The 15612-nt window shown below is 40.9% G+C and overlaps 2 protein-coding genes across 2 annotated transcripts; one reads left to right on the forward strand and one right to left on the reverse strand.

Annotated features, from left to right (window-relative positions):
• Positions 1-2045: 2045 nt before the first annotated feature.
• On the reverse strand, positions 2046-8068 carry LOC115772566 (putative deoxyribonuclease TATDN3). Its single transcript, XM_030718890.1, is given in 11 exon segments — positions 2046-2627; positions 2714-2794; positions 2997-3109; positions 3199-3254; positions 3787-3802; positions 3805-3895; positions 3950-4033; positions 7457-7533; positions 7633-7714; positions 7798-7830; positions 7920-8068. Coding segments are annotated over 11 exon segments (831 nt in total). The 5' UTR covers positions 7974-8068; the 3' UTR covers positions 2046-2483.
• An 11-nt stretch (positions 8069-8079) lies between these two features.
• On the forward strand, positions 8080-13843 carry fuca2 (alpha-L-fucosidase 2). Its single transcript, XM_030718889.1, is given in 10 exon segments — positions 8080-8395; positions 9345-9532; positions 9713-10052; positions 10140-10350; positions 11829-11988; positions 11991-12018; positions 12213-12265; positions 12268-12322; positions 12425-12525; positions 12528-13843. Coding segments are annotated over 10 exon segments (1359 nt in total). The 5' UTR covers positions 8080-8210; the 3' UTR covers positions 12566-13843.
• The last annotated feature ends 1769 nt before the right edge of the window (positions 13844-15612 follow it).

The raw sequence follows: 15612 nt of genomic DNA on the forward strand, positions 1-15612 counted from the left end.
AACTGTCAGTCGCCGCTCACACGTCAGCACGCTACCGGCTGACGTGTCCTCAGATTGGGTGGTCCGAGATGTGAGCACGTGATGCGTTCACGAGCCACTCGCAAAAAATGTACATGGGGGGAAGCAGCCTTCAAGGCTTTCTGCCAGACCATGTGGTGGACATGCGCTCTCTCACGTTCTTTCAAAGGTTATTATGGCTACTTTTTAGGACAACGATAAAAGTAAAGGTTATTTATTAATGTACTAAAATGAGGTAGAACTATTTGTCCCAAATGTGTGCCAGAGGTTGCTCAAAAATTACAACAGCAAAAACAATAGTAATAACAATAATAGTACAGTAGCGCAAAAATTATAGAAAATACTGCTATAACAGTATTACTACAGAACTACTTTTTAAAGTATTGGGTAAGGCATTATTAAGTAGTTTTTAGGGGGTGGTATGGGTTGACACCAGGGGCGGGCTGGGGTTGAAATTTAGTCCGGGAGCTTGGTTTGGCGAGGCCTTTTATCCAATCATACAACGGGCAAACCATAATTTTAAAACAAGAGAACTTTATTTGCAGTATAAAAACAGTGTTTTTTCAGCAGCATTAAAACAACTGTGTGTGTGTGTGCAGTCTCATATATTTTAGCTTAACTTGGCAAATATGAATGTTTTGTAAGATAATTACTTTTGCATACTTGCTTGATTTTATGTATTTGTTTTATTACGAAAGCAGGCATTCTTACTTTTGTATAATGTTTTATAATATATAATGTATAATATTTTAACACAAAAACAAATGAACAAAACACTGCAAACAAATCTACCAAACAGACCCATAATAATAATAATAATAATAATAAGGGGGGATACCCCCCCTTCCCCGGTGTCTCGCTCTTCACCTCTCCTATGGTGTGCTGGCTGGGCTGTTGTGTTTGTAGCCCCTCCTGATGAAAAACGGCTCAGAGCCAGCTCCTGTCATTCACTTAAAAGAGCCAGCTCTTAGAGCCGAAACGTTCGCAACCGACCATCACTGTCTGCACCTGTGGCCGCGAGAGCTGCTGTGCTTAATTGGGTTTAAAAAATAAAAATAAAAAAATTCTGATCAGTGGCCGGTTCCAGCCTGGAAATGATCGGCCGTTCGGGGAACCTCCCTAACCTCCCGATGGTCACCGCGCCCCTGGTTGCCACCCTGTCTTGCAGATTGATTGCAAAGCAAACTTTTATTAATGATCAAACTACTAAGTTGTTTATAAGTAATTAAAATCAGCAGCAGCTTGGAATAATCAGGCCCCATCTTATCTTAAAGACCTCATAGTACCATATCACCCCAATACAGCACTTTGCTCTCAGATGGGTTACTTGTGGTTCCTAGGATACTTATATACAGTGTATATATGTATATACTGTCAGCCCAGAGCGTTTAATTGCTTGTAAACAAGCAGTAATATTTACAAAATTTGCTCTCCAACAGACATCAAATGAATCAGTGCAGTGAGAACTTGAGAACTGGTGTGATAGACTATGTTCAGCTCTTTTAGTCTTTAAGACTCTAGCAGCTGTGTTCTGGATAAGTTGAAGCTTTTTTTATCACTCTTAGCAGGACTGGACAAAAGTCCATTACAGTAGTCTAATCTGCTAGAGATAGAGCCCTGCACCAGTTTCTCCAGATGGCACGTCAGCTGAATCTCGTCTATCTCAGAACTTCAACAAATCAATACAGTGATTTCCTAAATCTAAGATGTGCAAACACAAAATCAGCAGGCGTGTTTCTATTATTTAGTCTGCTTTGCTATCTATTATTTACGGAGTGGATAAAAGAATAAAAAGTAAATCGCACCAAAACTGAACAGCACCACCAACTGTTACGTCAATCCTCTCTAAAACAAACAAAAACTGAGCATTACAACCTTCACGAAAGCAAAATATGTTATAACACTGGTATTGGACTGCATTAGTTTTAGCTTTGTGTACCCAATAAACTGCCCTCTGAGTTTAAGTTATTCTTTTGTAAAACACCTAGAATGAAATTTAGATTTGAGTGGTTTAATAAAGCTTCAGAGCTCAAAAGTGAAAATGTGTGAAATTATGAGGAACACTTGAAGGCAACACTACCCCATACAGTTGTGAACTTGCCATTAGAGCGTGAAAACTTCACACCAGGCAATGCTAACCATGAATTGCCTTTTAATTAGAAAAAGTGAGCAAGGAAATGACTAATAAGCCCTGCTTAGGTTTACAGTAAAAAGCTGACATGCTGGGATGCACTTATGTGTGTGAACTGCTGCATTTGTTCACAGTGCTGAGGTTTCACATGCATCAAGAGAGTGTAATCTCATCTTTATTTAAGACAGGATCGATTTTTCACGTTCTTGTTTAGCTTTTTACACTGGAGGGGATCTTGGTTCAATCACATACATAACGTCGCCTTGGCAAATAAAATCGTCGAGAAATCCTTCAAGGGTTTTAATCATAGATAAAATATTCTTTGTGCTCTCTGTCAACGTCTGATGGCAGCCTTCAGCTTCGGGAAGAGTTGGAGAGCGTTTTGTGTTGTCACCTCCATCACTTTTTCCAGTGACACCCCTTTGATCTTACTGATGTACTCGGCAGAGACACAGATGTTTTTTGGCTCATTTCTCACCTGTAGTGAGGACAAGGAACAAAAGTTATATGCTTTAGCTATATGCAGTATGTGTCATAACTGCACAAAATGTAAAAATATTCTACCTGCTTTTCTGGGCCGAGAGCTGGAGAATCAGTTTCCAGACAGATGTTCTCTAACGGCAGCTGTTTCACAAGTTTCTGCTTCTTGGTGGAAAATACACACATAGACCACCAATCATTAACGTTCAGTGTGATAATATCAATCAATGAAAACAAAGACAAAATGGCAGTGCTGCATGGAGAGTGTAAATACTCACATACAACTGTTACCTCTGTCAATTAAAGCAACGTGTTTGGTCTGATTACACACGAATCACAAATAACCTGGCTGCGTGCTCGGCTGTACCTGCTCACTCCTTATTATGGATGGTGGGATAGAAAAGAAATAGCCGGCCTTCACTCCCTCCATGGCAACAGACGGTTTCCCATCAAAAGCATGAAGAAGGGCTTTTTTGACACCTAGTGGCAATACAGAGGAACTGCAGTTTATTTCTCAAACACTCGAGAAAACTGTTCATCCACGTGGAAACAGAAACTTAGCTGTTCACCTTGCTCCTTAAGGAGCTGAATGGTGGGTCTTCCTGCAGACCTTGAATGAACATTTCTAAAGAAAGCAAAACAAAACACAAAATATTATAGAATACTGTTGGCTCCTATAATACACTGTGGTGGACCTTTTCTCATAGGGTTTAGCTTTTCATTTCTCTCATTTCTGACAATGTTGATATTTTGTTTTGATTTCTTATACATGAATCAGTTCCTGACTGTCTTATTTAGGTTATTACACTTTAATTGTAGTGGTTTATAACGTTGGGACTATTTGTGTATACAAGCGCACAAAAGGTCCCTGGTTTGAGACTGGGAGGAGGCACAGATCCCTTTGGGGTTGCATCGGGAATCCCAAAGGGATCTGGTGTAAAAATCTACCAAACTAAATTTGCAGAGCTATCTGCAGTGGTGACCTCTTGTGAACAAGGGAGCAGCCATAAGAATCTTCATCTATTTAAAATGAACAAAAACAAACAAAACATACATATCACTATATGTATTGTATATATTGCTGCACCGCCAGGAAAAGCTCTTAAATATTATTCCTTGCTGAATTCTCATGGTAACGTCTTGAAGTCAAGACTCACAGTGGGAGATCTAGCTCCTGGCTATCTGTGCTTGACGAATCAGGACCAGCCTCTGATTCTCCTTATCGGTGTCGCTCCTGACATATCTGGGTGTAAAATCCAAACCAACCTGCAACAGCAAACAAGTCACAACATTGTAGTTAATAAAGGAAACTGAAGTCACATCAAAGATGCTGAATCTTTACCTCCCAATGGCGACAAGCTGGTCTTTGTATTTCTCTATGATGGGCAAAGCAGCATCCAGATCCTGCAAAACAGACAGAAACACACTCCTGACTAACTGCATAAAAATAACTAGTTCATGCAATATTTCCAAAGTACTAGCAGCATCAAATCATGAAAATGCTTTTACTGTTCTGAGAAAAATACAGCTGTGGAGGAGGAGGAGAAGCACAGACAAATTGCCTTTCCATTCTTGTAGCACCGTCATCCTTATAATAGATATTCTACCAGATTTTAGTGGACCTATTAGTCACTGCAATAATGAAGAGAATGAATCATCCACAGTATTGCAGGGAAAAAGGTGCAGCTGTTTTTCCACTGCTGTAAGTGCCACAAAGGACTTTTTTAAGGTCAAACTGAAGTATGGCTGTGGCACACTGGTGACCTGTCCAAGTGTACCCCACCTCTCCCCTATAACAGCTGGGATTTGATTTGATGTATGTATGTTTTATTTTCATAAAACCACAATACATTACAGCTGTGGAAACAAACAAACAATCCCAACAAATGGCTACAGATCCAGTTTTCCTTTGGCCAGAATTTATATCTGTAATTATAGTAATTTTACCTGCTAGTGTTCAAAGTTGGCAGCCCCTCATAGAAAAAAATACAAAAAAAAAAAAAAAAAAGACAAACTGTCCACATGCAGATATACACAGTGGTATTCACTTACACCATCCTTCACCATGTCACTCTGTTACTGTCCTGTAAAGCTGGACCAGTGTAGGATGTTTAAGTCTGATACAGATATTTGGATATTTAAAAATCCAATATTCCAATATATCGGCCAATTTTTTTTTTATTTCAGACACACAAAACAAAAACAGATTTCCCTAACATTTGTTATGTGTAGTTATTTGTTTATGTTCTGTGTGATCAGAACATCAGCTTGGATCAGCTGGTTGTGGCCCTCCAAACACTTGCCAACAGGGAAGTTGCAGGGTGCCCTCTGGTGGACAAAGGAATATGATCTCTCTCTTTCTCATTCCTGTCAGTACTCTCGCTGCAGTGTTTTGGGTCAGCTGAAGGCTTTTCAGGGAAGTTTAAGGACAACATGATAATGAATTACAATAGTCCAGACGAGAATTAATACATGCATGAACTACTTTTTCAACATTACTCTGAGACAGGATGTTTCTAATTTTATATATTGCATAGATTAAAGAAAGCAGTCCTACATATTTGTTTAATGCGTGCACTGAAGAACATATCCTAATCAAAAATGACTCCAAGATTCCTCTCAGTGTTACTGAAGGCTAAGGTACTGGCATCCAGAGTAAGTATCTGGTAAGACACCATGTCTCTTTTTAAGGCCAAATATAATAACTTTAGTTTTGGCTGAATTTAGAAGTTGGAAAATAGAAGTCATCCATGCCATCATGTCTTGAAGACATGCCTGTAGTCATCTGTCTGCATAGCTACACTATATCACCAGAAGTATTTGTTCGTCTGCCTTCACACGCATATGAACTTGAGGAATATTCCATTCTTAATCCGTAGGGTTAATATGATGTCAGCCCACCCTTTGTAGCTATGACAGCTTCAACTCTTCTGGAAAGGTTTTCCACAAGGTTCAGGAGTGCTTATGGGAATTTTTGACCATTCTTCCAGAAGTGCATTTGTGAGGTCAGACACTGATGTTGGACGATAAAGCCTGGCTCACAGTCTCCACTCTTATTTATCCCAAAGGTTTTCTATTGGATTGAGGTCAGGACTCAGGCCAGTCAAGTTCTTCCACACCAAACTCGCTCATCCATGTCTGTATGGACCTTGCTTTGTGCACTGGTGTGCAGTCATGGTGGAACAGGAAGGGGCCATCCCCAAACTTTCCACAATATTGAGAGCGTGAAATTGTCCAAAATGTCTTGGTATGCTGAAGCATGCCTTTCACTGGAACTAAGGGGCCATCTGTGCCCATCGGATTGCAGACAGAGAACCATGATACTTCACTCCAGAGAACACGTCTCCACTACTCTAGAGTCCAGTAGCGGTGTGCTTTACGCCACTGCATCTGATGCTTTGCATTGCGCTTGGTGATGTAAGGCTTGGATGCAGCTGCTCAGCCATGGAATGCCATTACATGAAGCTTTCTATGCACTGTTCTTGAGCTAATCTGAAGGCCGCATGAAATTTGGAAGTTCGTAGTGACTAACTCTGCATTAAGTTGGCAACCCCTGTGCACTATGTACCTCAGCATTCACTGACCCGCTCTGATTTTATGTGGCCTGCCACTTCATGGCTGAGTTGCTGTCGTTCCCAATCATTTCCACTTTCTTATAATACCACTAACAGTTGACCGTGGAATATTTTGTAGAGAGAAAATTTCACAACTGGACTTGTTGCACAGGTGGCATCCAGTACCACGCTGGAATTCACTGAGCCCCTGAGAGCGACCTATTTTTTTCACAAATGTTTGTAGAAGCAGTCTGCATGCCTAGGTGTTTGGTTTATACACCTGTGGCCATGGAAGTGATTGGAACACCTGAATTCAATGATTTAGATCGGTGAGTGAATATTTTTGGCAACATAGTGTAAATATAGCAGGACATATTTTGCAAAACAGTGGGGTGCGCCCCACAGTTTGAGAAACATTGAATAAAACAAAGCACTGAAGCAAAAAAATTCACATCACATTTTGTTTTTTCAGAATCAAGCTATTGATGGATCGTTTCTGCCGTAGTGCTTTTCTGTGCAGTGATGAACTCTAAATCCTGACACTCCTGAAACTCTTCAAATAAACTATTCCTTACAAATCAAAAGTTCTCAAAGCCAAGAAGATTTCTCTTTTCAGGATGTGACAGTGATTCCACTGGATTATTTTAATAGCATGTCTGCATAAGGATATGAGGTGTCTGCCTGTTGATGGCAATGCTTAAGCCCATACTGTCATATATAACAAGACATAAAGGAAAACCATTGAGTGTACAAATAAACATCTGTCTGAGGGGGCATGTGGTGTTTTTTAAACCAATAAAGTTGTTCTGGCAGTTTAATATTTCTGCTAAGTAAGTTGAAAACTGTTACATGGGTGTATTAACCCTTTAAACCAGGAATATCAAACTCATGTTATATCGCGGGCCACATACAACCCACTTTGATCTTAGGGAAATTTCATTGGTCCAGCCCACTTTTCTGTCATCATAAGAAGTTTAACTACACATTTAATCCCTGTGATATCTAAAAGAAGGGAAATTTCAATAGTAGTGAAAAAACAGGACCTTTCTCTCATTTAATTGTTTATCTATTACTTAATTACTTTGGTGTAGTATAAATGGGGGGGGGGGGGGGGGGGGGGGGTGTCTTTATCAGTAGGAAAAGCTGATTCCAAATCTATGCCCTTCTTCACTTTTTCCAAAGATGTCCATTTGGCCAGATTAGAGTCTTTGCTGGGCCGATTCTAGCCCCTGGGCCTCATGTTTGACACCCTTGCTTTATGCAGCACTCCTACCTGAGGAGAAGCACCCCTCTGCTGCTCCGGGGACACTTCTTGAACAGGGTGAACTCCCAAGCAGGGAAAATAAAACCTGGAAACCTGGAGAAAGGTGAAACTGTCAATTAAAGCAAAGCAAAGCAAAACAAAAAACCAACACGGCCGGCTCAGTACATTTACATTATCACATAATGCTGGATACCTCTGTGACAACTCTATAATCTTCTCAAATTCTCTTGAATGCTCAGCCACAGCTAATAGCGCCAACAAGCCAGCCTGGACGACAGTAATAATAACAAAATGAGCAGAACCAACAAATATCTGACTGACTTTCGGCTTTACTGTAGAAGACGTCTCACCTTTTTTGAATTTTCAATCACCTCTTCAACATCCTGGAGACAAAACGAGAAAAGGTTAAAATCTCACTAAAGTTTGCTAAAGATAAAATATGAATTTTCAATGCTTAAACGAGCGCTAAGACCTTGTCAAAATCCCCCGCAGAGATATGACAATGGCAGTCAACGTAGCCTTGCATGTGGACGGTGTCGTCCGCAAAATAAAAACAGACCGGCTTCCTGAAATAAAAGCCGACTGCGCATGCGCACGTGCCGTCTCTTCGGTTCACGAGATCAATGCGGGAGGTGCAGCTCCGGAAAGCGGCGCTCTCTTAAATATGATTGGTTGAACCTTTACCCAACGGCAACTTCCGCGAGTTTTACTCTTTATCACATGATGTCCAAGAGGTGCTGTCAGATGATTTTGGCACACTGAAATGGGAGCTTTAACCGTCGTTTCGGTATTTTTACTAATGATCGGGGCCATTAGGGCCAGATACGAACCGAACTGGGAGTCCATCGACTCCAGACCGCTGCCAGAGTGGTACGACCAGGCTAAGTTCGGCATCTTCATACACTGGGGAGTCTTTTCGGTTCCGAGCTTTGGCAGCGAGTGGTTCTGGTGAGTTTTTCTTCTAACATCAGAGGATTTACGCTTTTCCAGACAAGTAGTTTAAAAATCAGCACAAAAAATTGAACTGTTAAAGAAATAGCGAAATAATAAGGAAAACTTTGGAAAGGGAAGCACAGCAAGGTGTCTTCTTTCGAGGTCCCTTGTTTTTGCCTACAAGTCATGACACCTTCTTTGCCAAAACAAAAACAAAAGATTGCCTATATTTAAACTGTTGTAAATGACTTTTTCGAGCTATAATACGTCATACATATTTCTCATTAATGATATCAAGTCATTTTGAGCCAAAAACAACATTCCTGTCGCAAGGTAGAATATATACATACATACATACAGGTAAAAACTGTTATTGTCATTAATAAATGTCCTTTAAGACAGATCTGGCCAAGAGGGCTGCAGAAAACCCCCCAAAAGACTAGATTGATTATAATGTTGATATAATAATGCTGACTCATAAAGATACTTGCAAACAGGTCATTTCTTTATTTTATATATAAGCTGGTCATAAATTCTGTCAACTAAAGTCTATTTACAATATAAGCAATGATATCACACCTGAAAAACATATAGAAACAGAGAAATTCACTTTGGGCACAACACCAGTATTTGCCAGAAAACGATTACTGGTATTAAACGGTTTTGTAAATGACTTGCTGGCCTATAATCTCTCAACATAAGTCAAACATATCTGTCATGAATAATCGGTATAATGTCCTCCTGTCCTCCTACTGCACACCACACCACCGTACCACAATCCTCAAACGCTTTTACCACCGTCACATGCTTTTCTGTTCTCCTGACTTCCTCATACATATTGTATGGTATGCGTCTCTTTAATTAAGGAAACTGCAACCTACTGATTTGACATGCAACCTAAAGTGACATTTATTATAAATTTGCCCCTCCCTCATCCAATTTTGCATTTATTTATATGTCGCAGGTGGTACTGGCAGAAGCAAAAACTAAAACCATATGTGGACTTTATGGAGAGGAATTATCCTCCAGAATTCAAGTATCAGGACTTTGCACCGCAATTCACTGCTGAGTTCTTTGATGCCAAAGAATGGACCGACATCTTTGCCTCATCAGGAGCAAAATACATCGTTCTAACCACAAAACATCATGAAGGTACACTACAAAAAAAGTGCTTGCATTTTTTTTTTTTTTTTTTTTGCTGCTGTTTTATAATACCAGCTATGATGTACATGTTTTATCAAGAACTAGTTTGTTTTCAGTATCAGTGTCAGTAATGTATGATTGTCCTTTAGCCACACAGAAGCTGTTCTGTTTTGTTGATGTATTTCTTAGGTTTTACACTCTGGGGCTCAAAAAACTCCTGGAACTGGAACGCAGTGGATGTTGGACCAAAAAGAGACCTGGTAGATGAAGTGGTGACTGCTCTTCGCACTTACAGTGACCTGCACGTAGGGTTGTATCACTCCCTTTTTGAGTGGTTTAACCCGCTGTTTGACCTGGATGCCGCCAATGTCTTCACTACAAACTACTTTCCTACCAGTAAAACTCTACCTGAGCTTTATGAGCTTGTTGTCAAATACAAACCAGAGGTGCTTTGGTCTGATGGAGATGGAAATGCACCTGACAAATACTGGAACAGCACTGGTTTCTTAGCCTGGCTCTATAATGACAGGTAAAGTTGCAAATTGTGTAGTTTAAAGCCTGTTTTTCCATCATGCATATAAAAACTGACCTTAACGAAATCTGCATTTTTCAACAGTCCAGTACGTGACACGGTGGTGACGAATGATCGGTGGGGTGCTGGCTCCATCTGCACCCACGGTGGATATTACACCTGTAATGATCGCTACCAGCCAGGACACCTGCTTAAGCACAAATGGGAAAACTGCATGACCATTGACACAAAGTCCTGGAGTTACAGACGTAACGCTCCCCTCAGTGATTACCTCACCATCGAGCAGCTTGTGGCGGTAAGAGCTGAAAATCTTATTTACCTAGAAACTGCTTTATTATGTAACAAAACTGCTGAACATTTTTTTTAGCAAAAAAAAAAAATCATAATTAAATAGCTCATTGACAGATTTAGCTAAAGGCAGGTTTACTCTTTTTCCACACATTTCTTACTATTAAGATTCAGGAGAAGTCAATCAATTACTTAATCAACAAAAACAGCGGATGTAACAGTATTGTGCCTTTTTCTTCCTATTTTCTGTCCCTTTTTCTTTTTTATTTCACTTTTTTCCCCGCCTGTCAACTCTGGCATTGCTACAATTCATATAGGTTTATGTGAAAAAAACACAAATAAATATATAAAATACAGGGAAAAACACTAACAAGAGGAGCCAAATACAAATACATTACCAGTGACAAGTTTGTGACAAGTTTGGACACACTTCCTTGTCTAAAATTGTGACTCGTAATGTATTTTTTTTGGCACAACAGTGCATTCAGATCATAATTGTGATTTGAAAACCTGCCACACAAGACAGGTTTTAAAATTTTTTTAAAAACTCTGTTTTTAACCTTAGTCACAGCACATATTTCTCATTTTCCTAACAAAAATGAGGGGTGGCTCAAGACTACTGCACAGAACTGTATTTATACCACTTATGACAAATTTACATACACAACTATTTATTGATTAACTGAGAGGCTTTTTTTTGCAGGACTATTACTACTGCTACTACGATTAATAGTACTACACCTAAAAACTTAAACTTCAGAGAGTTAAAGCAACACGAGAAAGGATGAAAAAGGCAAGACTTATTTGTATAATAAATAAAATACGATAATTAAGCTGTAAAAAAAAAACCCCAATAACAAATATATATAAAAAAAGGATGACAGAATATACCATCACATGAGGACAAGTCTGATTCAGGAACGCATATCGCTTCAGGCAGGTTGTTCAAGTGCTCAGGGGTCCTGATGGCTAAAGCATGATCCGTTTTAGATTTAAGATTCAACTTTGAAACAACCAGATTTATAATATTAATAATAATAAAAAAAAGCATGCAGAACACAACAACCATTCAATTCTTGGTTCTTAGATAGGACTTTTGACTCGAGCACTCAGCGCTCTTTATACAGCACATTCATACAAACACTTTTCCTCTACACGTCTACATCTAAGTGCTTTCTATCTAACATTCAAGCACACATTTATACTCTGATGGACACATCGAGAACAACTCAGGGTTTAGTATCTTGCCCAAAGATATTTTGGCATGCAGACTGGAGCAGCCAGGGATCAAACCACCAACCTTCCAATTAGTAGATGACCTGCACTACCTTCTGAGCCACAGCCACCCACATACTTCCAGTAATTCATAATACTTGGATAAACATACTTCTGATTTTGTTTGTTTATGTTAATGTGTCATAATTAGCTTGTATTAATGTATGATGAGGTAGTACAGACACTTTAGTGTGTATGTGTGTATATCAGACACTGGTGGAGACTGTGTCCTGTGGAGGAAACCTGCTGATGAATATCGGCCCCACACGCGATGGAAGAATCTCTCCGATCTTTGAGGAGCGTCTGAGGCAGATGGGCCAGTGGTTGAAGGTGAACGGGGACGCCATCTATAACACAACAGCATGGCGAGCTAGAATGACAGCTTGACTCCAAATATGTGGTGGGTTTCTATTTGTGTTTTGATGCATTGTATCAAAATAGTTTCAGTCTGCCTTGGGCCTGGCATGTCAATAATATATATATATATATATATATATATATATATATATATATATATATATATATATATATATATATATATATATATATATATATATATAAATCTGAGGTATTTAATGGGCTAATCTTCAACAGGTACACATCTAAACCCCAGGAAAAAGCCATCTTTTCCATCTTACTTGAGTGGCCAAAAATGGATCAGTGATTCTGAGTGAGCCAGTAGTACTGGACAACTCAGGTAAGACTTACTCCATATCCAAGGACCTTAGGCTGCTAGCCTCTAGCGTGCCAAACCTTTTTGAGGTTGAGCTTTCTTTGTTAACAAAGTTGCTTATTTATTTATTTTTAAAGGTGGAGCTTCTTGGTCACGGCTCCTTGAAATGGAGGCCTGTAAAGCCCAGCGGACTGCAGGTTTTCCTGCCTCCGCTGTCCTTCGGCCAGATGCCATGCAGTGGGGCTGGACACTGAGGCTGACAGGTACCACTTGAAGAAAGTCACATCACTTGAAGAGGAACTGATTAGAGCAGCGAGCTGAGGAGGATTATACAGATGAGTGACAAATCAAGGCTAAATCAACATCTTAGTAGAATGTTACATAATAATGCCAGAGCAGCTTCTATAAGTGTCTGCAACTAAATAAAGGATGTAACACTGTTCTTCTAAAACGTATTCCTTCCTTTATTTTGTGACAGGAAGAAAGTCCAAAATCTCCCATAGCTAGAATTCACTGAATTTTTATGCTCCTCAAACTGAAACTTTTATACTCTTCAGGACAGAAATGTTTCATCACAGAATAAGGGTTATCACTCAGAACAACTTTGCATTGATTTTCAGTGACCCGTCCCTCTAAGAACGGCAAGTATTCTAAACCATGCCAGTAAAATGCCCTTGCAGCATGTAGTGACCCAGCATTAAAGTCAGTAACTCTTTTATAATATAGTAAAGGATGACTATATTTTTCCATGTCTCTGTAGACCCCTGTTTATGCACCACTGGATTCTCAAATGTGCATTCATGTTTGTAATATGGGATTTATGTTCCGTAGCCCCACTGTAACATCCCTGTTCATGTAATTGCTGACCGACTGTTGCTGCAGGGTGTGATGACTCCCTGCACTGACATCCTCAGTAGCCCGAGGAAGAGTCCTCCTCTGTTTTCCTTTACATATCAGACTAATGCACAAACATGACAGTCGTCAAATGTGCACTGTTGACCACAGTTGCCGACCCCACTTAATAAAGTTTTCCCTATATGTAAATGCTGATTATTCACTGTTCTGATTGAAGCACTTTTGACTTGGATCACTCTTCTTGCCATCTTAATAAATGTTTCCTGCTCGGCATTTTTACATATAACACCATGATTTCCTTTAATTTCTCACCAGTCTGTGTGTTTAATAATTTCACCTGAAGTGGGTTAGTTATAAGGATAAAAAGGGCTCACTGTACTCTTTGCAATTTGTATTATTAGAATATAATCTTTTACAAAAAAGGTATACATGATTATTATTTTTTCTACTGTCTTTTATCATGAAGGTTTTATGTTTTAAGAAAAAGGTCATTTTGATATACAGAAATGGTTCTTGCTATAGTGTGTTTTTATGCATTAACCTACTGAGTAAATGTGACAGGTGAGACAGGTGATCAAACATTATGAAATAAATTTAACGTTTTATTTTCTTTAATTTTGTAATTATACGTATGTATATATGCTTCATGGCCTGATGCACTGGCACTGTGGTTTATCTTTAACAAATGTTTAAATAAAATCAACTGTGATTACTCCGACGTGATCCATGATTTCATCTCATTTCTTACCTCCCTTTGGCGCCCCCCTACTGTCAACATCTGTAACACCCCAGCCGCCTGGACATTTTAAGCGCCTGACGTGCAAACAGATCTATGCACCCCCGCTGTGCCCAGATGACCCAGGAAAACAACACCCCCTCTTCTGGTTCTGAAAAATGCAGCAGCAGTGATAGTTATTTCATGTTGCACACTGACGGGTAGCTTTGCAGAATTGTTTCAAGGCTGTTCTTTGCTCTTTTCTGCATGAAACCGCCGCAGCTGAAGGAGTATTTGTCACCTGAGCAGTGAGTCCGGTGCAGGGCAGATCCCACTGTTGTGCTGCTCTCTGTTGCACGCCTTAAGGTGGGAGGTCCCTGTTCTGCAAATGTTCCATGACGTGCTGATGGGGGGTTTGCAAGGGGTTCTCACGTCTGTGCACCCCCCCCCCCCCCCCCCCCCCCCCCCCCCCCCCCCCCCCCCCCCCCCCCCCCCCCCCACCCCCCCCCCCCCCCCCCCCCCCCCCCCCCCCCCCCCCCCCCCCCCCCCCCCCCCCCCCCCCCCCCCCCCCCCCCCCCCCCCCCCCCCCCCCCCCCCCCCCCCCCCCCCCCCCCCCCCCCCCCCCCCCCCCCCCCCCCACCCCCCCCCCCCCCCCCCCCCCCCCCCCCCCCCCCCCCCCCCCCCCCCCCCCCCCCCCCCCCCCCCCCCCCCCCCCCCACCCACACACACACACACACGCATACCCCAATTTCAGCAGGCTATCCCCAGCCTGGGACTCGCACATCGCAGCTGATCACCTAACAAAACAAACAAACAGAAATGTGAGGGTGCAAAACGCGGGGCACAGACAGGCGCACGATAGTAGTGCAGTGCTCTTACTAATTCTGCATTCAGACAGTATCCGGAAAGTGAAGGCCAGCTGTGAAGTTTGATACACGAATGTTATTAAGATGTCAAAAATGAATCTTTGGCATTCAGGACTGTAATGTAATATCATATAACCATAATGTTAGCTGAATTGGTCAAACTTGTTTCTTTAGGTCCTGTCCAGATGATCAAACTGTTTTTAAATAGACAAATTAATATTTCAAGGGTCTTGTCTAGTTTAATTGTTTTCATTACGGATTAATGGATGGATTGACATTTGTCAAAAAAATGTCAAAATATACTAAATTTATACTCGTTTTTAAGTGTACTTGCTTACACTGATGTATTTGTACTCACACTAAGGAGTGTACTTGCATATACAGTCATGGGGAAAAGAAAGGCTCCACAGTCTCAGCACAGTACAGTACAGCTTGTTTAGAAGTGTTGACAGGAGAAAGGTCTCTTCTCTCTAAAAAAAAAAGAACATGGCAGCCTGGCTTAGGTTTGTAAACCTGCATATGAACAAACCACAAGACTTCTGGAACAATGTCCTTTGGACGGAGGAGACCAAAGTGGAGATGTTTGGCCATAATGCACCAAACCATGTTTAGAGAAAACCCATCCATCCATCTTCTTCTACACAAGCATGCAAACCCGGGCCCGTCACTGCTGTGTGAGGCAACAGTGCTCACCACCACACCACCATTGTGGACAAAATTCCTCCACGATGATATGAGAGACTGATAAAGTCACACAGAAAATGATTATTTCAAGTTATTACTGCTAAAGGCTATACAAGTTACTGAATCATGGGGTGTACTTATTTTTCTCACAGGACTGCACCTGTGCTAACTTTCTTGTTAACATGACTGTACTTGCATCAT

Source organism: Archocentrus centrarchus, chromosome 22 (genome assembly GCF_007364275.1).
Source record: "Archocentrus centrarchus isolate MPI-CPG fArcCen1 chromosome 22, fArcCen1, whole genome shotgun sequence".
NCBI classification, from domain to species: Eukaryota; Metazoa; Chordata; class Actinopteri; order Cichliformes; family Cichlidae; genus Archocentrus; species Archocentrus centrarchus.